General features: G+C 38.3%; 1 protein-coding gene across 1 annotated transcript in view; it reads left to right on the top strand.

Moving 5' to 3' along the window:
- LOC104010023 (uncharacterized) overlaps positions 1-24,086 on the top strand; it is a 37,354-nt gene extending 13,268 nt beyond the window's left edge. The window contains exons 14-36 of the mRNA XM_087731498.1: positions 1,974-2,042; positions 2,481-2,549; positions 2,641-2,709; positions 3,879-3,947; positions 5,168-5,239; positions 5,838-5,906; positions 7,193-7,264; positions 8,154-8,222; positions 8,636-8,704; positions 10,662-10,730; positions 11,856-11,924; positions 12,615-12,683; positions 14,125-14,193; positions 14,903-14,971; positions 15,823-15,903; positions 16,725-16,760; positions 17,912-17,948; positions 18,076-18,633; positions 19,308-19,549; positions 20,142-20,235; positions 20,320-20,409; positions 21,839-22,027; positions 23,755-24,086. Coding sequence (XP_087587624.1) covers positions 1,974-2,042; positions 2,481-2,549; positions 2,641-2,709; positions 3,879-3,947; positions 5,168-5,239; positions 5,838-5,906; positions 7,193-7,264; positions 8,154-8,222; positions 8,636-8,704; positions 10,662-10,730; positions 11,856-11,924; positions 12,615-12,683; positions 14,125-14,193; positions 14,903-14,971; positions 15,823-15,903; positions 16,725-16,760; positions 17,912-17,948; positions 18,076-18,633; positions 19,308-19,549; positions 20,142-20,235; positions 20,320-20,409; positions 21,839-22,027; positions 23,755-24,086 — 2,631 coding nt within the window. The remainder of the gene's footprint in view (positions 1-1,973; positions 2,043-2,480; positions 2,550-2,640; positions 2,710-3,878; positions 3,948-5,167; positions 5,240-5,837; positions 5,907-7,192; positions 7,265-8,153; positions 8,223-8,635; positions 8,705-10,661; positions 10,731-11,855; positions 11,925-12,614; positions 12,684-14,124; positions 14,194-14,902; positions 14,972-15,822; positions 15,904-16,724; positions 16,761-17,911; positions 17,949-18,075; positions 18,634-19,307; positions 19,550-20,141; positions 20,236-20,319; positions 20,410-21,838; positions 22,028-23,754) is intronic.

Raw genomic sequence — 24,086 nt, 5'->3', positions numbered from 1 at the left:
CCTGTAAACCCAATATTTAATTCACCTGACACTTGATTTGTGGCATCTAAGCCTGGAAAGAATTCCAGCTGTAATTTTAAAACAGCCTCGAGCATCTGACTTTAAATAAAATATTATAAAAGCGATTCCTAGATGAAAAATTTAGCTTTTTGTTGTTGCTTTTTTCTAAATTCTTATATATGGAGATCTTTGCTGTCACTAAAGGCAGGCTTCTAAGCTTCTTAAATACCTCAGCCACTGGCTTATGCATTTTAGGAGAAGTCTGAATTCAGTTTGTGGGAAAAGCAAGCTGCTGTTACTAATTTTCAGATCCAGTGGAACTAATGACAGTAGTAGTTGCACCTACATAGATGGACTCACTAGAACCACTGCTAGCTCCTTTCGCTGCCCACTGAAAACCAGCACCCAGGCTGAGTTGTCACTTTGACCTTTGGTTACTATAACGGAATGACACAGCTTGTACATGAGCTAAATAAATAACCAAATGGTTCACTCGTTTTTATGCATGCACCAAGGCAATTTTGGTTGGGAAAAGAAGAAAAAATTGTTTTGAAGATGCAGGCCCCAACTGTCCCTTTACTACAAATCTTAGGATTTTTGCTTAGCACAATACTGTAGTCAGCTAGGTTTAAATTTGACTGCTGCTAGCAACATAGGATCTTCAAACATCCAGTATATATTTTATGATGAATTACATAAATTATCTAACATCATTGTTGATGGCTTGTATTTGTTTAGCAGATCTCATGCATGAAAAGAAACAAAAAAATGATTTGAAGAAAATGCATTTAGAAATCACTCCATTGCCACTGCAATACCAATTCATGTGGGAAGAAACACTACAACTAACAAGTAAAGCACAGCAACAATGCACAGTGGGAAAAAGTACAGAAGAACACATAATCTAACCAGAAGTATTGAGCAATTGAAACAGGCAGAATAAAATAAAGTGGAATTCTGCCAGCATTATTGGAACTCTTGATTCTATAAAAAATGTACTACTTTTTACTGCCAAGTCTGACTTGGAGCCAAGCGTGCATCAACAGAGCCCATATGTATCTCTAATCCTATTTATGGCTGCCAAGTATGTCAGCTCTCTGGTTTTAAAGACATTTTAAACAGGTGATTTGTTAATCTAAAGCAAATTTTACAGTTGCTTTCTTCAGAACGTTTTTACTACGAGCTTGCAGTTCAGTAAAAAGGAAAATGAAGGCAGGTGTGCTAAAGCATGAGGAGTAAAGAATGTTATTTTAAACCGAAATCCACATAATATATTTCAGTCAAAGTTAAAATGATGGAATTTGTTACCAGGGAGAAAAAAGACCTGTCTGGGGCATAACTTTATTGCCCTGAGTGATTCTGTGACAATTTACACAAGCTAACGATCTGTCTCTACATGTTTTACTAACAGAAGTACAAGAAAGCACAATATTAGCATCCTTATTAGTAACCTGCATTTTCCCCAAGAGCACTGTTTTGTAAATATACATTTAGAAAGACAATGACATTTACAAATAGACTTCTACAACAATACAGTTTGGCCTGGTCTTTATTCTGGCAAAATCCTTAGTGAGAGCCAGATCCTCATTGCCACACTTTAATGAGATTAACCCATGAGACAAATAAGCAGAATTCAGCTTTCAGTTAGTCTCATTACTCAGCCCTGCTGACATTTAAATCAGTTGTGGTTTTGCCATTGATTTGAGGGGAAGCAGGACAGGACCTTAAGCAATTGCGATGGGCAGAAAGATAAAAAGAACCTTGTTCAGCTCTTTCAGCAGCAATTTCAAACTGCAGAGCAAGCTCATTTGAAAAGATGACCTCTTTGATATCCTGGAAAACAGATCCAGGAGCTACTTTCTGGTTCTTCTCGTTTTGGTTTTCATGATGACAGAGCAAACAGTGTCTCTAGTCACTTCAGAGAGAACAGCTGTGTGTTTCTACAGTTAACAATATATTATTTTTTCATGTAGGGAGACCGTGGTTTTGATGGACCAAAAGGCCCTCGTGGACTTCCAGGCATCAGCATAAAAGGTGAAAAGGTGAGCAGTAAATACACCAGGGGATTAACAAAGTGTCAATAAATCTACATAATACAGGGAATACAAGGTTGATACTCACTACAAAAGGTCTAATGAGGGAAGGAATCTACAATAGGTCCTGCATAATATGGTATTTTGTAGAGAAATTTATGCCCAATAAACTCTCCCAACCTATTTTAACATCTCTTCATAGTAAAATAGGAAATGTTACAAAAAGCATTTGACTCTGTGAGAAGGTTAATGTTTAGAAAGGGAAAAAGACTAGCGGTTATTTGCAACTGAACCAGCAGGGAATAAATGCATATATGAAAGACAAAAGATCAGATCCCTAGCTTCACCAGCTTCAAGAGAGGTTAAGTCAACATGTACTAGCACGGGAGCTGTCCCAGATTGTTTCTGTATCTTTACACAACTAAGCGATTGTACTTTGTTTGCCAGGGTGAATTTGGTCCTCCTGGTTTACCTGGGCCAATTGGATTACCTGGAATTGGAATTCAAGGAGAGAAGGTGCAGTTTTCATTTCCCCCTCACCCCACGCTTAAATGTGTAGTAACAGAGAATATTTTATTTTTAATAATTACTTAACTAATCTTTTCAGGGAGTGGAGGGACCAAAAGGACCACCCGGCTCTAGAGGACTACCAGGACAGGGAATACCTGGACCAAAGGTTAGGGAATTTTCTGAAGTAAAAGCTACTGTGCTGTTTTTACTGTTATGTTTCCTGATTAAGAAATGGTCTGTCTCTATCCTTATGCTTGTTAAAACGCTGAACACCAATCTAAGTATTGACAGAACTGCAGGAAATTATTTTCTGTATTAATGCTATTAAACTGTACAGCAGATCCTACTCCACTGAAAAGCCTTGATAAACCAATGCCATAGCTATCTATTTAGGTTTTGGCTTGGCTCACCACAGAACCTTTGAGGTACTACATATCAGACAGTGAACTACACTTTGTCCGATATGTTTCCATAGAAAGGGTTGTCTGCCTTGAACTTGCAGTTTCATCATATCAGGTGCAGATGCAGTGAATCATTTCCAAAAAGTAGTTGCACTTAACACAGGAGAACACCAAAATTTCAATACCATCCTTTTACTCACTGTACTGTTTCCATTCCAGAAAAATACATACATACTTTACAGATTGGCTGCCTTCATTGTTACTTCTGCTGCCTGTTGTCTTACCTGACCTTGTGTATTTACTGTATCTCGCAGTTAAGAACGGTCCAAGTATAATGAAGATTACCTTTGCTGAAGGAAAATTGTCAGAATAATTTAGCCTTGACTGATTCACACAATACAGAACTGTTATTGAAAGATGTCACCCTTGAAGTGTTTGGAATGGAGATTTAAAGTGATTTTCTGAAAGAGGTGACAGATAAAGTTCTGAATGACTGAAGGCTATTAAAGCATAGTATAAAGGAACTAGAAGTGTAAGTGGGTCAAGGGTCCATGCCAGGTAAAGTATTTTGCAACATCAGAGATCACCTCTTACATTTTGAGTGATTGTGCAGGGATATGCTTTACTACTGGTATAAAGAAAGAGAAGGTTGAATTGTCTGTGGATGTCAGATATGCCCCTGAAATATCAGCTACTTTGGTGGGAAACATTCATAGGGACATAAAATTACAGATTTACAGCATTAATCATTTCCACCAACAACTTTTTGGTGACAGCTCAAAACATGCTCCAGATTCCCAGTCTTTGTGACCAAGGGTTTAATGCATCATACTAAAGACAATATCACACTAATCTTTCTTTAAATATAAGCAACAAAGAATATGCTTTTATATTTTTCCATGATAACGCTGTTGAAAAATAATTTCTACTTAAGGGTGAACAAGGCTTGCCAGGAGAGACTGGAGTGCCAGGAGAAAGAGGTATTGGAGAACCTGGTTCTAAGGTACATTGTTAATAGAGGAATTATTTAATTTATTTATTTATTCAGATCTGAAATGTGTGTTTTGTGAGCATCCTTTCTGTAGACACTTAAAAGTGGTTTAGAAATAAAATTTAGGTTCTTAGTCTTTAAAATTTTTAACACAGACTTTCAATAATCTCCAGAAATGGGAACATCTTAAATACACCACTTCTGTACAATAGTAGTAAGATTTACTGTGACTGAAAACTTCCACATGCTTGGCCCATGCTCAAGTCAGTGTTGCATACAGCTCACCTACAGCTCTGTCCAGAAAACCATCCAGAATATGAAACAGTTGCCAGAACTCACAGTCCTCAGCGTAAGCTAAGCTGTAGCCAGAGCTGGTGAAAAAAAGCACTGAACAGTGGTTATTGAGCTGCTCTTTCCTTTTTCACACAGGATAGGATGTAAACAGAGCAGCAGCTACATCCTCACACCTTCATACGGGAAACAAGCTGTGCTACCAGACAGAAAGCACACTTGCTTAGAGGAGAGGAAGCTGTAAGCAGATTATTTTAGTGGTAAAGTGACCAAGATATTAACGAGTCCCTGTGTCATTAAGAGCCAAGGTAACATAAAGTATGAGAACAGATGAAAAAGTACTTTTGTGATAGCGGAAAGGCACAGGGCTGTCTTGGTTTTGCTCTTGTTTGTTAGAGATTTGGGACAGGGGTTGGAAAAGGAGAGAAACTGTTCGATTTCTTTAATTTCACAAAATATGGTAATGCTGAGTGAACCCATTTGACCCCAAATGATCCCATTTCATCTAAAACCAGGTCAGGCTCTTGAACCTTACATAAATGGGCTGATGAGAATTCCACTGCCATTAACAGATTTGCACTGATATTCACCAGCAAGATGTCAATCATCATGTCACAGTCAGCTCTATCTAATATTTACTTCAAATGCTGCCACTTAATGAAATGATGGCATTGTATTTTAAGAATGAGCTGGAGCATTAACAGTTAATAATATTAATTTCATCGATAAAATCACAGTTCAAACAATCAGATGGCAGGATAGTTCCAGACACGAGAGTTGTCTTTATAAAAAAAGGGCAAGATTTGCGTTCATATGCATAAATGTTTGCTATAAATATATATACAGTTTAGTAAACTTTTAAAAATAGAGATCCTTGATTCAGAGAAAGAATAGTACCAAGTCTGCATTTAATAGAAGGACTTACTTTTTATTGATGTCAGGGTGAGCCAGGCCCTTCAGGACTGGCAGGTCTGCCTGGTCTTCCAGGAGAAGATGGAGCCCCTGGACAAAAGGTTGGTTCATTTCTGTCTGCAGTCTGCCTGCTTCCCTCCAAGCATTCCTACTGTTCTCCCTATGCTGATACCCAAACCTAGAAGAGAGAGTGTTCATGGACAAGGGGAAAAGTAGCACATTTTTCAGTGAAAAAAAATTCTCTTTCAAACATACTTTTTTAAGGAAAACTCTTCTTTTTCTTTTTTTTGGGGGTGGGGGGTTGTCTTATCTTGTTTACAGTTGTTGGCTTTTTTTAATCCACCAAATGCCCTGCAAATCAGAAGGGAAACCACTAAAATGGCTACAGGAAACATTTCGTAGCCTTCCAATCATGGTATTTCTTCCTAGAATCAGAAACCCCATATATTTAAAGATTACATACTCAGAGTGTTCAGCCATCACTAAGGAAACATGCTACTACATGCACTCCACCCAGAGTTTTACAATGGTTGCTTCTGAATATGGGAAAAAAATCATGGGCCCACTGACACCAGTGGGAGTTTTGCCACTGACTCTAAAAGGTCTATGATTTTAATGAGCTTATTCAAGTGAATGCAGTTGATCTTGCACCATGTCTATGCAGTACTCTGAAATGCTGCTTTCCTTTTTCTATTCCAGGGTGAACCAGGGTTACCTGGTCTTAGAGGTCCTGAAGGTGCTCCAGGGATTGGAATACAGGGGGAAAAGGTGAGAATTTCTTACTAAAGGTGACATTCAAAATTATAGTGTTCCAGGAATAGGTTTGTCAAAGCCTTCTCTTCTTTGGTCTGTTATAAATAACAAAAAAATATACCTCAAGGAATAGGTTAATGAGTGCTTCTAAAAGTGGTTAACTGCAGAGTTTATTTCAGCCTCAGCCTAAAACAACAGCTTTTTAAATAGCAAAGTTAATAAAAGACCACCCAGGACATCTTTTTAATAATTTTTTTTTTTTAAATGACAGCACAACAGTTCAGTGGCTCACAATTTCCAGTACCCGTGGTAGTATCTGGTCCAAGAAGTTCAGAAAGAGCTAACTGGGAATACTACTTCTCTTAGTAGGAATAACTGGGTCGATCTTTTACGTTCTGGCTCTTGTACTGGTCTTCTGTACCGATTCACAGATGGAGAAGTAATTCCGGTTTCTCATATCAGCGTCTGTATCCTGTGAAATAAAGACACTGGAAATTGCTTGAATAGTTATCCAAGACATTGGATAAGGCATACAGAGATTAAATGTCACAACAGAAGAGAAATAAAGATATTAAGTATCACAACTGCAAGAAGCTGGAAAGGCTAAAAAAAGTGTAGGAAGGAAAATCAAGGCGTTCAGCTGTTTTCAGATTACCTTGGTAGGGAATACATGCAGATGACATGATGCAGCAATAAAATTAATTACTGTATTGTAACATTTTCAGAATGACTCTGAACTCATAGCTGTTTCATTTTTGTTGTAATTATTACAGCCTAATAATATGCTTAAATAGCAGTTATCCCTTTACAAACTTTACACTACCTATTCTTAGCTTTTCCTGCCCAGATGTACAAGCTGATCAATCAGAGAGGGCATTGTGGTCAATTGATTGGCCCTATTTGCCTTTGAACAAAAAAAAAAGTACCTTTGAGTGAATTATATTTTACTGCTTTGACTATTTCTTTTAGTATCTTTTTCATGTAATTGCTTAACCAGATTTTTCAGCTGCAAGGATGCAATCTTTAAGACTCCTTTTGGTTCTTATTTTTTTCACAGTATTCACTGGTAAGTCGGTTAATTTAATTTCAGATTAAATCTTTGTAGTTTTAACTGTACAAATCCAAAACTGGACAACTACTGAGCAGAATTAACTGACTTGCCAATGAAGGCAATAGGAACAACTCATGTGCACCAGCTATGAGATAGAACTTTGCTATCTTTCACTGATATTTACAATTAATTTCAGTTAACGCATTCTTAATATTATTTGGTATGTGTGACATCTTCTCCATCTTTGTAGGGAGATCAAGGTCAGAGAGGAATACGTGGATTAACAGGACCAACAGGAGTGCCTGGACCTGCTGGAGCTAAAGTAGGTTTGTTACCAAGTTATGTGTGTAAAATAGCCCCCCAAAACTGTGCTTAGTTCTAGATCTCAGAAACAACTGCCCGGGAATTAACTTGCTTCTTAAAAAATAACTTAAAAAAACAAGTTCAGCTAAGGCTTCTTTTAGCAAGACACACCATGATCCCTATAAACATCTATAAGCATTTTTAAAAAAAACTTTGCGTTTACCATATTGCTTCCCTGTCAGTTTGGAAAAAGTTAAGGGACACTAATACAGGTATTTTTATGCTGAAATATTTGGGAAGATAGTCTGGTGTATGGCATATACCTGTGTCAGGACTTTATTTTTCCTTACACTGACTCATGGCTGATATTCTTTTATGGATTTAGAGTTTCTATTCAAATAATCAGTACTCACTGAAAGTGAGAGAAGGGCTACTCCACGTTTCTCCTCCAGTTTCTTAAGTCTTTTGCTATTTATACACACAAAAGTGTGTATTTCCACATAAGAGGAAAAATAAAAAGGGGTAAAAAAGTACACTGAAAGGACTATTTAAAAAAATCCACTCGAACAGAAAAATATACATGTTTTCAGTATACCTACACAGCTGGGCAGGAAGCCTTGAGTGCTGGATGTGCTGGACCAAGTCTCAAATACACTGAAAGAAAGGGATTTCTAATAACATATGTTTGTTCAGTGACAAGAAGAATCTCATTTCCATTGAGAAATCAGAACGATGCTTGTTATCAGTTCTTCAAGATTAGATTTCACTCCACATAGAACTGAATATTAGAAATTCTAATACAATTTTAATGGAATATTATAAATCGTTGCATAAATGTTTTCTCTATGAGATGCTCATGCTCACTTTCAGAAAAATCCATCGGTTTTGCTCTCCTTCCTTCACTGCAGGGAGAGCCTGGTGCACCAGGACGTCTTGGAATGCCAGGCCCTCCTGGAAGAGCTGTGCCTGGACCAAAGGTAACATCCACACTCCAGCTCCTAGTGCTTATAAATACAGGGTGAAAATTGTGAAGTAGGCCACACTATTATTCGTGGAAATCATTTCAGCCTTATGAGGTCAACTAAAACTTCTTCTTTCCTATGAACAGAGTTATGGTTTTTATCCAGTCTAGTTACCACCATGCCCTGGTATGAACCATATGCCAGCTTGAGGTGTGGCCTACCTATGTTCATTTCTTTGTTTTGGATAACCTTGGATATCAAAATACTTTTCTTTCTTCTGCTTTTGGTGTTTAATGCTGGCGATAACAATAAATAAAATTAGCTATTACCTTTGATATATATACATTTGTATAACAGAAATCCAAAAACAGAGTCTGTGATTGGTGTTTAATAACACATAACTAGAGTATGTATTTTCTTCATTGCAGGGTGACATTGGGTTACCTGGTCTTGCTGGACCAATTGGAGAACCAGGTTTTGGGCTTCCTGGGGCAAAGGTAGCTCCTAAATTGGTAAACTAACTTCTGATAGAACTGTAAAATAGGGCAGGATTTCAGTGAAGCAACAGCAAATCGCCTAGGATGGCCAAGTGTTGCACAGTTCTTAACGTGTATGTTGCATAACACTGGCAAAGTATAAGGATTCGCAGAGCCAGAAAACCGTGGATGGTCAATCTTCCAGACTCCATGAACCACAAGCTTTCACATGGCAGAGAACCAGGAGAAAAATGACTGGGTTTAATTGATGAGGAGTGAATACAGAGAGAAGACACGATTTATGTGCTTACAACAGCCTACCTGTCAAGCACAGTTAATTTTTCTCAGCCAGGCTCCTTAGCTTCATTCCCAATTTTGACACAGGGTAATCCACAGACTCCAAAAAGATCTCAGGACATGGGCCAAACTGGCAACGTGAGAAGAGATGCCTTAAGTAGTGGAAATAGAACATGAACAAGTAGCTAATCTCTAAGGACTTCTCTCTAGCACTTCTCTAGTATTGCCTCAGTGTTAACTAGATTCAACTTTTGTAAGCCGCTCTTCATTCCAGGGCTGATTTTGTCTGAACACCAAGAAACTTCGGACATACAAACCTGAGTTTCTCAAAATAAATCAGATCCCGCCCTCCCCCCTTTTTTTTTTTTTTTACTTAGTGAATTTGACAGTACTTTTGAGTATAGCCCTTAGCACTTGTTCTTTGAGTGAATTGAACACAGTAACAGAAGCATGAGAAACATGTAACGATCTCTGTCCCTTTTTGATCAGTTAGTTTCAAGATCTTTAAATTTATTTTCATCAGGAGATGATGATGGAATCACATACTTTTCTGGTACAGTCCAGTTAATTCAGAGAACTGCATGTTGTCTTATTTCTGGGAATCCAACAGGAATCAACCAACAGGAAGCAGGTCCTTTGCTCAGAGTTGCAAGTCTCTCTCCCTCAGCCTTGAGCCCCCAAAGCTCTTTCAATTGGGTGACACTGCATGCTTCTGTGACTGTGGTCTTCACTTTTTGCTGTCTTTGTCAGTATTAGTGGTTTTGCTGTTGCTTCACTCTTTGACACACATCTGCACTAAGCTGTACAGTCTCATTTTTTTAAATTATTTTTGCATGGGCCTTTGCTTGCCACTGTTACGCATGCCCATATTTTGGGTAGCTATAGGGACAAACACAGTCTTGATCATCCATCCGGTTGTAGCTCTGAGCCACTCACTGCACCATCTAGTATGGCTGGGAGGGTTAAAGTCCTCTTAGTTTCTCTGTAAATCTGTTCCTGAGATACTCCAGCTATCTAGATCCATGAAAGGAGCTTAATTGTACATCTCTGATAGGAAGCTCCTGTTATACTCAGTAGCTTTAATGAGGTTCCACAGCATTATAGGAAAATACAATTTTGGAACAAAAAAACCAGACAGGAACCTTGTGATAGAAAACAACATTTTTAAATTGGCCACACAAACCACTGTTGTCCCCTGCCCTACAACCTTTGTCTCACCACACAAACATACAGCATGTGCAGAAGCTATGGAGTTTTCCCGTTGTTCTGCAGCAGTTTATCTATCTGCAATTATAAGAATTATGTAAAGTAGCTACTGAGTAATTCAGTTCCCATGCTAGACTTTTGGCTGTCTGTCAATTTGGGCTCATTCCCCCAAAGCCGGAATAATAGTAATCATGATTAAAATATGGGGAATGCAACTGAAGTCATTCCTTCTTATATGTAGGCCACAAATGACAACAGACAGAGCTCTTGAAAAAGATTCAAATTAGTGACTTAGAATTGAAAGGTCCTGTAAATCCTCAGCACTATTAAATATCCCAGTTTTAGTCCAGGATTAACAACCTACAATAACCATTCACATAGTAAAATACATTAGCAGATAGACGGACAGATAAAATCAACTTATAGTATATTTGCCAAAGAAGTTTCACTTTCATGTTTTTCCTGCCTTCATCAGGGTGACCGAGGTCTCCCAGGACCCCCCGGGCCCTTTGGGCCAAAAGGAGATGGTTATCCCGGCCCACCTGTAAGTTTATAGACAATTTTTTTAATGTGAATTGGGAACAAATAGGTGCTACACGAAAGTGATTAGCCTCCATGGCTAACATGCTAGGAAAGATTTTCTGGTCTAAAAGCCTAAAAAGGCTCCTCAATTGTGGAAATGCATTTCAGCATAGAAGGAAAAAGAAATCTCTTTCTGAAATAGTCCGAGACCTTCCATGTCCTTTACTCCTCCTGATTACACAATGTAATATATTCCAAGTGCGGCTTTTTTTTTCCTATAGTACCACTGATGTTTCAATCAGTTCCCTCAATATCTTGATGTAAGATGTCTTCTGCCCAACCATACAAAATTTATTCCCAAACAGGAGAACATAGTCCAGCTAAGCAGCTGTGTCCCTATACAAGGGTGTGAACTCAGGGCAACACTATCTTCCAGAACCACTGAAAAAGTAGCTACTGTCCAAAGAGCCAGAAGAGCAAACTGTCCTCAGTTCTGTTCATCAGGTTGTTGAAGGTGTGGCAAAGAATTGGTTGATCTACTTTATAGCCTTTTACAGAGGTCTTTACTGGTAGATATGACCAATCCCTGCAAAAAGGATACAAAGAGAAAAGGCTCCTTCCTCTCCCTTCCTTGCACACGTATGCAGCACTGGTCTCACGTATCTAGTCTGCTCAACAGCGTGCTCCACCAGCCCTGGCAGTTACATGCCTGTCCCAGGCAGATTGCTGGCTACAGTCAGGGAATCTGGTGATATACTAGCATTTTTCTGTGCTAAAGACAACAGTAAAAGTGCGTGCAATTGCCACACTGAGGAATAAAAATTAATGCATGTCAAAATAGAAATTGGAATTCGATTTATAATACTTCATGATATTTTTGTGCAATCCAATGCAGAATTGCTTCTGCACCTGCCTCTCCGGATCAGACTCCACATGCAAGCCTCCTGCATGACATGCAACACACATGCAAATGCCACTGACACCACTTCTGGCTTATCAGAGTAGAATTTAACCCATTGTAGACCACAGTGATCCCACTAAGAGAAAATAGAATACATTCAAGATACTACCACATTAATGTTAACAAAACATGTAGTCAGTATAGATGTAAATTAAATTAGTATTCTGTCTGTGCGTATAATTTCAGGGCTTGCCAGGCCTTCCTGGGATTCCTGGTGAACCAGGCCCAGATGGAGCTGGACTACCAGGACCTAAGGTACAGACCTTAACTTCTAGAAAAGTAAATGTATGTTTGTACTTCATGCAGATATAATTCCTAACCACAGGTCACAGTCAGAATATCTTTTTAATCCAACTTTAACTTACTTGTCAGTATCTAAAAGGTAGATCCCATAGAAGACCTTCAAGCTTCACTTCAGAACTCATCCTGATGTTGATTGCAGTATTACTGGAATTATACAGGCAATTGAAGGATTGACTACAGCTATTTAAATATGCTTAATGTCTCTTAAAAGGACATATATCTTTTTTTCACTGACCTCAAACCCCTAGCTGTCTGAAGGCACTGATAGCAAAAAAGCTAGAACCGTGCCAATGTGAACACGGAGTCCGATTCAACTGACAGGCAGCAAGAAAAACCATTATTTTTTTTTGTTTGAGGACCCTGGAGTTCATTTTATGATATGGGAATCGTAATTCCTGTGTAACTGCTGTATAATTGACTGTACATGTCTTGAATATGTTTAGACCACTAGCCACTGTTTTATCTCCAATAACTTTCTTGTCCTGCCCGCAGTATTCATGGGTTAGCATTGTTTAGACTTGCACTGTGCTGTTCAAGAATTTTTCTCTCTTTGTCCCATTTGAGTACAGCAGATGCTGGGAATTCTAGAGATAAATTAAACTTTGGTATTCACTACTTATTTTTTAAAGTATCGACTTTCAGGGTGATCCCGGTAGTCGAGGACCAATTGGTCTCCCAGGTCCCCCAGGAGAAGGCCTGCCAGGACCAAAAGTAAGCCGTTTAAACAATTATGTTACCCATTGTCTATTTTCTAAAAAAGAAAAAAAAAGTACAGTGTAAAATGTGTGATCATGCATACACATCTACATGTTTCTGTCTTCACTCTTCACTAGAAGCAACTAATCGGACAAATAGATAACTAAGGAATACGGTGTCTTTATTCTGTAGCAAATCAAAAGTGTTTCCAGTGACCAGGCATAAACCACAGACTTTTTCCTGTTGCATATGATAAATTATAAGGTGATATTCTTGCAGTGAAGATCAGTGACAAAACATTTAGCTCCTGCAGACATTAGCTGCAATTGAGTAGCAAAAATTTCTTCAGACCTAGCATTGGTCAGAATTAATGGCCTGGCAACCACTTACCATGTCTTGCTTATACTACTGTTACAGCTACAGGCTGTAACTCAACAGCATGCTGTTGAGTTCTTCTAGAATTAATTCCTCTTTTTTTACTGTATAAAGTAAATCAATAATCATCTAATGACCAATATGATGACCAATCCCTGAAAAAAGGATTATTTGTGTGATTATCATATACACCATGACAGAGGCCTGGAAATAATTGTAACTATAAAACCCAATTTTCACTATGAAACCTCCCAAATTGGAAACTCTTATGCTCCTACAACTCAGCTTTAGAGGTCTATTAATACAAAAGAACTGTTTTAGAATGTAAATGTAAACAAACTGAACAAGGTCAAATGCAAAGATTTTGCAACATAATAACGTATTACCTGCACAATGTGGCTTATTGGTCCCAGAGATTCAGTTCATGTTGGCATGAAGGCTAGGTCCCAAGCTGAGCGGTGGTGAAGCCCTTCCCCCGGCAGTGCTAGTCCCAAGGGCTGGCATGTGCACAGGATCCTTACAAATGAGGAAACGGAGAATTTCATGCAGGGATACTGGAATAGCAATATAGGTATAAAATTAATATTGTACTATGTGGGTTTTGATTCCTATGAATAACATATGGAAATGAAACATTTTCTCTAGAGTTCTTTTAAAAACTAGCTTATAAATTAGAAACAAGTGTTCGTTTGCAATGCCACATTAGTATGTATGTCTATAGGTCTTACTGTGTAAGCTTAGTGGTGATGAAAGATAACACAACAATAACAATCCTTTCTTAAATCTTAATTCAGTCCCCTATGTCCCACCAATACAATCCATCCTTCAATGCAATGTATATCTGTATCAGCAAGGTGATTCGAGCTTTAGGCCCTGAGTGACTCCTTTGAAGCGTAAACTTGATTTTGATAATCTGGTAAAGGATAGAAAGAGTCTTTGTCAGCTAAAGCAATCTTATCCTCACTACTTATAAAAAGACATCAATTCGGTAGAGGATGGACAGGAAATTACATGGTGGTATAACAATTTGTGTATTTATGTTATGAATATTGTATTTAACATATGCAGGGTTTCTCTCTAGGGAACCATAGGACGCCCAGGGCCACCTGGCTCTCTGGGACCTCCTGGTGAAGGTATTCAAGGAATTAAGGTAAAAAGACTCAGTGTCTTCAATATTTAACCAGTTTTGAATGGTCAATCTGACCATCACAGTGTTAAGGAGATTTCACATTGTTTCTTATATGAGGAGAGCCTCAGGCTAGAAAATGAGAAGGATAACATGAGCACCTACAAAGTATGTTCTGTCTCTACTGCTGTAAACAACAAGCCCAGGGGTGTGTGTATTGAGGGAGGAGGAAGCAGGGGCATCTTTTATGAGTGAAAGATAGCCTTACAAAATTAAAAATACCATTTCCTCTTCCCCAAATCTCATGCCCATGGAGGGAGTCTGAAGTAGTTATATGAACTACCACCTATGGTAGCGAAAGTGTCCTTCCTGAATCTATGTGTAATATTAAGTTTTCCCTGTAATATGCACTTTTACCTAAAGCATAGATCAGATGAGACAGACTCAAAAGACAGAAATAAGAAAGGGGGAATGAGAAGGAATAAAATGGGATGGAAAGAGGGAGCAGGAGAATTAGAACCAATAACTATCATGCGGTTTTTCAATATTATATATCTTTAGAGTAGACATACTGATGAAGTATTTGAGAAATATAAGCTAGCTAATACTTTGTCTCAAGTGCCTCAAGATACTTGTTAAAATGCAGTTTGAAACTCTTTCTCTTTGAACATTTAAAATCAATGCATGATGAATGATTACAAAGGGTTAATATCACTACCTGGATTATCATTAGGGGGAACAAGGAATTCAAGGAATGCCAGGACCACGAGGCCCCCCTGGGGAAGGGCTTTTGGGACAGAAGGTATGGTACCTAAATCAGAGATAATGTCCTAGACCGAAGCCAAAATACTGAAAATGTTCATTACAGTCAGCTCTCACTGAAGGCATCTGAATTCTGTGAAAAGGGAATGGAGATTTGGGAAAACCCCCGTCATTCACATGATCATTTTAATATTTTATAGCAGCATCTCTTTCAGTGTTGTTTGTTTTAATATCATATGAGCCTTATCTTCTACTACAATTAGAAGAAATATAGATATTAGATTTAATATCACTGCCTTTCTTTTACCCATCCACTATGCAAAATTTGGGGACTACATCGATGTTAAGAAAAAGAGAAATGTGGGTTGGAATCAGTTTTTGGATGTGATCACAGCGGCTCGGAAAGGCTGTACAAAGTCCCATAGTGTACTAAAAATCAAACCAGGAGGCACTAATTCATCTGTTTGTTTGCTATTCCAAACACATTTTCTGGGCCAAAAGGTTTCTCAGAGTGATATTCCCATTATTCATTCCAACTACGTCCTTGCCTTTCTTCTCAATTTCCCTACTGTTATCTTATTTTTCTCGGACACAGATAATAATTTTCATCATGCAATATCCCATGAAACCCCTCTGTCTGCATGTAGTCATTTGAGATGGTTCATTGTTCAAACTGCTTCAGCTATTTTTTCCCATAAAAATGCTTAACCAATACTACAAGTTACTCACAAAATTCACAAATACCAATTGATTTCGATGATCTCTAACAAAGATTTCTAACTCATGTCAGAAGCTGAAGGTGAATTTGACAAAGGCAGCTAGAGAGAAATGTGAAAAGTGCAATAAAAACTGACCTACACTTTCTGTTTGCTTACCAACATGGTTTTAAAGGGAGATCGAGGAGCTACAGGTGAAAAGGGGAAAAAAGGAGAAAAAGGTGATGTGGGTGACCCTGGTTTATCTGGAGAACCTGTGAGTAACTCAGGTTTATCATGTCTGTTTTCTTAAACTGCTTAAAAATAAAGCTGGATTGTGTGTTCTTCTTGCTATTTAACTACATATAATCTGAAATACTTAAGAAACTGAAACTATGAAAACCTTTAAAAGCATAAAGAAGACATTTCCATGCTGAATACCCCACTTCCCACAGATGTGGTTTCTTTCTTAAGGCAGCGAAAGACAATCACCGTGTTTTAAGACAAAACTATGCAATTCTGTTCTATGGCTACCAAGTAACTGTAGCTCAGACTTTCCCTCAAAGCTGATGAACAGATGAAGGGAGGCAAAATGGTAAATTCTGCTGATGGGTAGGTTGCCAAAAGCTGGAATGCAAAATGTGGTGCCCTTCTATTCTGACATTTGCATACTATTAAGTAGGGATACATAAACACCATTGCCCTTCTTGCCCTGACACCAGCCCTATTAGACTCACATATGATGAAGCAGAATTCTCATCATTCCAGGGTGTCAGGCAGGTATACAGTCTCCTGAGAAAGGAAACAAACACAGCATAGTAGACAGGAAAGCTTTGCACAGATTCTCCCTTGCTAATGCAAACTGACAATCAGTGATCCAGTGAGAAACTTGAGGTCATCCAATTCCCATAAAAACCTCACCATCTTAGGAGGTTGTAGATACCGCATACACAAGGTAATATCACAAGAACACTACTTTTTCTAGCCAAAGTTCCTATCCGCCAAATACTATTCTAATAATGGTATTGATGAAGTCATACTTTGAATTACAATGTTACTAACTCATTGCAGTAACTTAATTAACGATCACTGTTACAGGGCAAAACTGGACCAAAGGGAGAGCAAGGCCTAACAGTAAGCAAATTCCATTATTTAAATCCCATTACGGCAAGATATAAACAATACAAGATATTATCAGATGAAATGTATCCTGTGTTAATTATTTTGGAAAGAGCTTTCTGACTAGAAGTGGTCTCAGCAATAATATAGAAAGAAACCACACAAAGGTTTCTGACTTTTTCTTACCTACTTTATGCTGAAATGGAATTGAAAGTTCCTGGTGATTTTAGGTATTTTTCTGCTATGTGTTCTTTTACAGTTAGTGTTAGATGACCCAGGTGTGTACCTGCTGCAGGAAAGTTTTTATAAAAGCATTTAAGAGTCTGAAGAGCAAAGATCTTCAAAACTGTCATGGTCTATCATGCTATAAACTTAATTATATTTCTGCTAAGCCTGAACTGCACTAGACCCAAATTCAGGTAAAGCATGTCAGTGAGTATGTAAATACTATTGAGGTTTATGATGGAAGCTGAGCAGCAGTAGCAAAAGGTTGTATTTGAAAAACTGACTCAATGCCAAAGGAGTCCTGTCATGCACTTCAAAAAATGTAACAAATGATTGCTCTAATAATGAGAAACGCTTTGTTTGCATGTCACAGAAGCTATCACTTCTCTGAACAGGCAGCCCTGAAGGCAGCAGCTTTTTTTTTTTCTGCTGAAAGCTGGGTAATACAGTGGGCCAGGTACACGAGGGTGCACAAATCCCAATTCCATTCTGTGTTGGCGCTCTCTGCCATATGGCAGCTCCCTACAAGCAACACACTTCCTGAAGCTGGGTCTATTTCTCCACTTCCAATACATTTAAAAGGGATATCCATGTTATTCAGATGCTAAAATATGAATGAGTTTTGACTTTAAGTTTTAATGAGGACCAGATCATCACAGAACATTCTCTACAATAACAGTAGTTGATTGTTTTAGATAGAGGTGTTACTGTGTTGTCAGTTAATGATTCTTATATGCCATATAAAATAGTTCATTGTAAAATGTGGGACTCATTCCAAGCTTGGAAGGTCAGGTTTGAAAGTTAAACAGTAAGATTTTTTGTAAGTCCCTGTAGGATACAGATATTCATTATAAATAAAATCCTTGGTAGTGTCAATATTATACCTCATTTGAAAGAGGCACATTGTAAAATATTTTTATATTTAATTTTTTCATATCCAGAGAGAAGATATAATTAAATTAATTAAAGAGATATGTGGTAAGTACTCAGGAAATCTTTAATTTCAGATTCTATTTTTTTCTTCATTACATTTACATTCTTCTCCTTTCCAAAAGGATCCCAAGTCAAGTCACCATGATCTGGTTTTTTTATTTTTCCTTTGCAGGTTGCGGTATTAAATGTAAGGAAATTCCTATGGAGCTTGTATTTGTGATTGACAGCTCCGAGAGTGTAGGACCAGAAAATTTTGAGATTATCAAAGACTTTGTAACTGCTTTAGTAGACAGAGTAACTGTAGGCAGAAACGCTACCAGAATTGGCCTCGTGTTATACAGTTTGGAAGTTCGGCTAGAATTTGGTCTCAACAAGTATACAACTCAACAGGATGTTAAGCAAGCAATTAGAAAAATGCAATACATGGGAGAGGGCACTTACACAGGAACTGCTATCCGTAAAGCAACCCAGGAAGGATTTTTTGGTGCTCGAACAGGCGTGCGAAAAGTAGCTATTGTGCTAACAGATGGCCAAGCAGACAAGAGAGAAGCTGTAAAACTTGACATTGTCGTTCGAGAGGCTCACGCAGCAAACATCGAAATGTATGCAATAGGAATTGTAAATACTTCAGATCCAACGCAGGCTGAGTTTGTGCGTGAACTAAATCTGATTGCTTCAGATCCAGACAGAGAACACATGTATCTCATTGATGACTTTAATACCCTTCCAGGTGCGTTCATTGCAGTTTTATTCCGCATTGTATCTGATGCTTCTCAGAGTGGGGCAGGGTGGGGGGAAGGATTATCTTTGTGGACGTGTTATGTTTTGATGCTGATCGAGATTAGTTACAATGTGCAAAGTAAAAGGAACCTAGAGATACAGATTCCCTTCTTTTTAGGAGTCACATTATAGGGCAATGATTCATCACGCCAACAGGGGATGTCACCTACAGTGTAGGAAAACAGCTGCTTAAACTAGCTTTCTAAGCTGAGTAAGTGCTCATGCACTGTAAATCTGCTGGACTGGAAACCAGAGTCAAACCCACTGGGGTGAATTCTACGTATTCACTTCCATTGGGAAATAACCCATTTTTATTGGGTTATTGACATGAGTAAGGCAAGCAGTTATTTTCCCACTACCAACTAATAGTCGTTACTGAGCTCAGATGAACACCTTTAGGTGAGTTCATTGTATTTTGTACCATGTAGAGGACTTACGGCCTGGCAAATTTGTGACAAATAAATGCCATAGTCCAGAGAGCCTGGAATAATCTTCTTAGATGCATATAAATAATCCAAAGGAGTACTGGATTACATGCGTATTGTTTACATGTATAAATAATATAAATTCAAAAAATACATTGAATTTCTCAGTATGATGAGTTTTTTACTTTTTTTTAAACAGCTCTGGAGTCCAAATTAGTCAACCAATTTTGTGAAGATGAACATGGTACCTTAATATACAACCGTAATGGAAATGGTGCAAGCATAAGTGGACCATCTTTCCATTCAGTATCTTCAAGTTCTTTACATTACATACTTCAGAACAACAATGTTAATGGACAATCACTTTCAGCACAGACACCTGGAGTATCTACAGTAGAAAGTCCTCTGAGTCTTGGTGATCTTCCTGAACCATTAGCTCCGGTAAGAAAATTCAGCAGGCTTTAATGAGCAAAAGTTTTATATATATATCCTTCTCTGTTGCCTGATGTAACATGTAACTTTCCCCCTACTTTTCTACAGGACAGGTACTGTAATAGCTCCTTTAACTTGGTATGCTTGGAGCTGTTTGTTCCAAGTAAAAGTTCTGATGTTGCATGCAGGCAGTTATCTAACAGCTAGAATTTATTCCTGATACTGTTACAAGGATTATTATTTCTGTGTTTAATACAGTAATATTTGTGCCACAGTGTGAAACATAACATTATTAAAATGCAATTATATTGTAATAATTAAGTCTAAGAATAGTAATTAAACTCAATTGTAGTCTATATTTTTAAGTTTATAAATAAAATTCTGTAAAGGTCAACTAAGAAAAAAATATATATCCCAGGTTTAGGATTGACAACCCTCCTGGTAGACCAACCAGGTGAGGTTAAAATCCTGATTCTTAACACTGAAGTCAGGGTAAATGGGAAGGAAAAACATTAGCAAACGTTTAAGTGATAAAGGGCTTGTTTATTTTGAGACACTTCACAATATCTGAAAAGCAAAGAAAATCAAATGCTTATTTCAGACCAAAGTACCTCCTGTGGTAGTATATGAAGCCTATGAAGAGGAACAAGAGGAGGAGGAGGAACAGTCACCCTTGCTAACAGTGGACACTAGAGGTATTTTTATCATCATTCATTTCTTCATCTTCATTTTTGGCTGATCAAAAATCAATGTCTCATCCTGTTTCTTTTCACCTGCAGCTGTGGTACCATTATTGCCATCTAAACCATCATCATCAGATAAAGTGATGACATCATCTCTTTCAACTGCAGGGCTCACACCAAGACCAGGTTACAGATCATAACTAGTTTTTCATTTTGTTCCCTCTTATCCTGATACTAACTTTTCATAAGGCTTTAAATCAGAGTAATTTTGTTCCACTCTCTGAAGATTTCGTGAGCCCATGCTGTGGAAGAGAATCCATTTCAGGATTTTGTAACAAATCTAGTCGCAGTTCTTGTCCAGCCTGTTCACCAGTTCTCATCTTCCCAAATTCCAAATCCCGCTGCTCCACTTACAGCAGAAGCAAGGTCAGCTATAACCTGAGACAGAGCTCATAAATGGCATCAAAAAGAGAACATAGTGCTAGCTGAGGTGGGCCAATGAGCAGGTAATTCGTCAGCCAAGAAGGGGCAGTCTATGGAGACGGGAGGCTTCATTAAAGACAGAGAAGATAATGATTTCAGAGTTGTACAGAAAAAATAGATTTCTCCTTCAGAGGAGAAACAGGAAAAAAAGGTGTTTAGTCATTTGAAGGAATGTATAGTAATTAGCTGACTGCTCAAATATTGATTCTTTTCATATGAAATGTCCAAATGTATTCTGTTCATCATTTGGGGGATTCACACTTTTGAGTTCCAGTAATAGTGCATTACATTGGGAGCAACAGAAAAAAGCAACAGAAACACGTTCCCATGCTTCGTGGGAACATGGGCATGACTATTATTCTGTCTCTGGCAATAACTATTTTTTTTAAAGTGTCAAGATACCAGTTGCCAAAGACAGAATATTGATGTCACAACATTGAACTTGAAGGAAAAGTATTTTCTGTCTCATGGTATTATTAAAAAGTGAGTGAGAGTAATTAGTATGTCACAGTCCTCTAATGCGTATCTGTAGGAATCATTAGACCAACAAGCTTTACATTCAAACTTAACTAGTATGTACATAATTACTACCATTGTATTAGATAAGGAGCAAAAACATCTTACAAAAGAAAGACTAAAGTTTTATATTCTTCTCACTATTCTAATGCCTCTTCCCCCACACCACAAAGAGAACTAATGTACTGAAGCAATGTACTGCAGAGGGATGATGGTCATATTTGTGGTACGAAAATAGCAGATGCAACTAGCTTACAGCTCTTTGGCTTACAATTTTGGGTTGCTCACAAGACTGGTTGCTGATAATTAGATTTCAAAACTTAGATTTCAAAATTATCAGATTCATATTGTTTGCTCTTCTTGTATATGGAGCCATACTACTATTATTTCTGGAGTTACTAGAACGATGCCAGTAAAGGAACAGTTTACTTGACCTACTAAAAAGCACTTTTAACTTGCCTTCAATGCTAACATCTTTAGAAGTAAAAGTGGATCTTAAACTGCTGTATAACATTAGCAGAAAAAATAAAATCAGAATTTAAAAGTTAAAATCTATGCAATACAATTGACTTTTACAAACTGAATTGTTTCTATTCCTTTTTTTCCTTTATTTTAGAAAGTATCCTGGACCTCCGGTGCAAGTTAAGGCTGGATCAAGGGCCATGCCGTGTTTATATCATAAAATGGTATTATGATAAACAAGCTAATGCTTGTGCTCAGTTTTGGTATGGTGGCTGCGATGGAAATGCAAACCGCTTTGAGACTGAAGAGGAATGTAGAGAGGCTTGTGTATTTTTTTCTGGAGGTAGGAATTTATCTCCACATTAATAACGAGCAAGTTGAAGCTATTGATTGTTTGGGTTTGTTATCAAGCATCCAGCATGGTATGTAAAACTAAATCCACTAATTTAAAGAATAGTAACATTATGAAGTCATATGCTCACTAATTAAAAAAATGTCTACCTTTAAGCTCACTTTAATTCTTTTTGTATATATTGTATAATGTAGTCCTTATGTAACAAAATAGCAATTTTTCAGCAGTATCAAGAGTACAAAATTTCCTTTTTACCAAGGTATAGTAAGACCAGTATAACATTTGCCATAGTAATTGCCCTTCCTTCACCTAGATCTTTAAATACTACCATTGTACAATCACTAACTATACCTCATTTTAAATTATATATATATATATCTTTGGAAAGTAATCTTTGGTCATTAAAATTATGCAATTTCTTTTCTCTCTATTACAGAAATCTGATATTTGGCATGGATTCTGCATTGAATACTTCACTTTTTTTAAGCAAAAGTGTTGCCACAAATCCTGTTTTAATATTTCAAGCATAAAATATCAGTTTCCAAATTACATGCAGAGTACTACTCAGTACAGATAAATAGAGCGAATGCATTAACTTGTGGTCTACGTACACACAAGACAGGGAGGTGGCTCAGCTACCCGCCTTTCCCAGCCACATCAAAGTTACATTCAGTCCTTTCTTCTGTAAGCAATCCTCAGTTTCCATTAGCTACCAAGGTACATGACAAATGCAGTTGAAACACATCCACAGATTTATATGAGTGGCTATACCAATAGCTGGCATGACTAAATTAGGTTAGTTCATATCTAAAGCGGTCCTTGACATGTGTTTCTCTTCTGAAAGCCAAGTCTAATTTTTAAATGCATTTTAGTATTTTCACCTCTTTCTTAAAAACTTTTTAAACTTATGTTCAAAACATCAAACACAGCATAGTTTATTCTTTACTGCCCGTCACTGACATATTGCTTTTTACATTTGTGTCTGCCTGTATATGATGTATTTCCTATTACTTGACTTATATACTTAAAAGCTTGTTTCTAATAAAACATTTCTAGTTTTACTGCCAGGACAGAGAATGGATAATGCTACCTTTACATGATTAAAAACTTACCTCACAGCTAAACTACACTCACTGTGTAACGTGCTCCTGGTGATGTAACTTGATTTCTGCCACAGCCCTTAACAAGACTGAACACCTCAGATTAGGCACTCCTGCATATGAAACGCAGTGACCATTTTTGGTTGGGTTTGTGGGGTTTTTTTTCCTGAACAAATGGTAAGTTCAGCGTATCAACAGAAAATGGCACTTGGCCTCAAGCCAAACGCCCGCTACCCTTCCTATGCCAAGAGGCCCGGGCCGCGCTCCCGCCGGGGCGGCAGCAGAGCCGCTCTTCCCGCCAGCGCGGGAGGAGGCAACGGGCTCCTCACCGGTTCGGGGACCAGCTCCAGGCACAGAGCTGGCAAAGGGCAAGTTTCTTCCTATGATTCGTACTTATTTAGAGTATTTTTTAGTTTGAAAGTGGTAGGATACTGCAGTTAAAATTCGGCTAGATACAATTTTCAAGTTATTCCAAACTGAAAATATTATGATACATCCCATCTAGTTAAAAAAAAAAAAACAACAAACACACAACAAAAAGAAAAACCGCAAGACTTAAAGCTGTAATTTACCGAGTAAGCAAGCGTTTCACAGGTTTTAGGTTTACCGACTGTACAGGGGTTGTGTTTAACGATCGCCCGCGGCAATACAGATGCCACCTTGTACCAGACAAAACTAAGACGCGAGGAAAAGCTGCAACTATTACATGTCCCAGCGACTCAGAGCACTCCGCTCTCCTTCAAGCGCCAGGCCGTTGGCGTTGCCGAGGCTGTACAACCCCGCCACCGGGCCGGCAGCGAGGGAAGGGGCCGGGCGGGCCCTACCCCCGCCACACCCGGCCCGCTGCCAGCCGCGGCCGCTGCCTCAGGCGAGCCGGGGGCGGGGCCAGGGCAGGCGGGAGAGCGGGCGGCCCCCCCACGTGCAGGGCCGCAGCCAATCCCGATCGCTGA

Source organism: Nipponia nippon, unplaced genomic scaffold (genome assembly GCF_047370975.1).
Source record: "Nipponia nippon isolate SJK-2023a ecotype South Korea unplaced genomic scaffold, ASM4737097v1 scaffold_5, whole genome shotgun sequence".
Taxonomy (NCBI): Eukaryota; Metazoa; Chordata; class Aves; order Pelecaniformes; family Threskiornithidae; genus Nipponia; species Nipponia nippon.
Note: the sequence above shows the minus strand (reverse complement) of the source record. Positions and strands in the feature narration are given on the sequence as shown.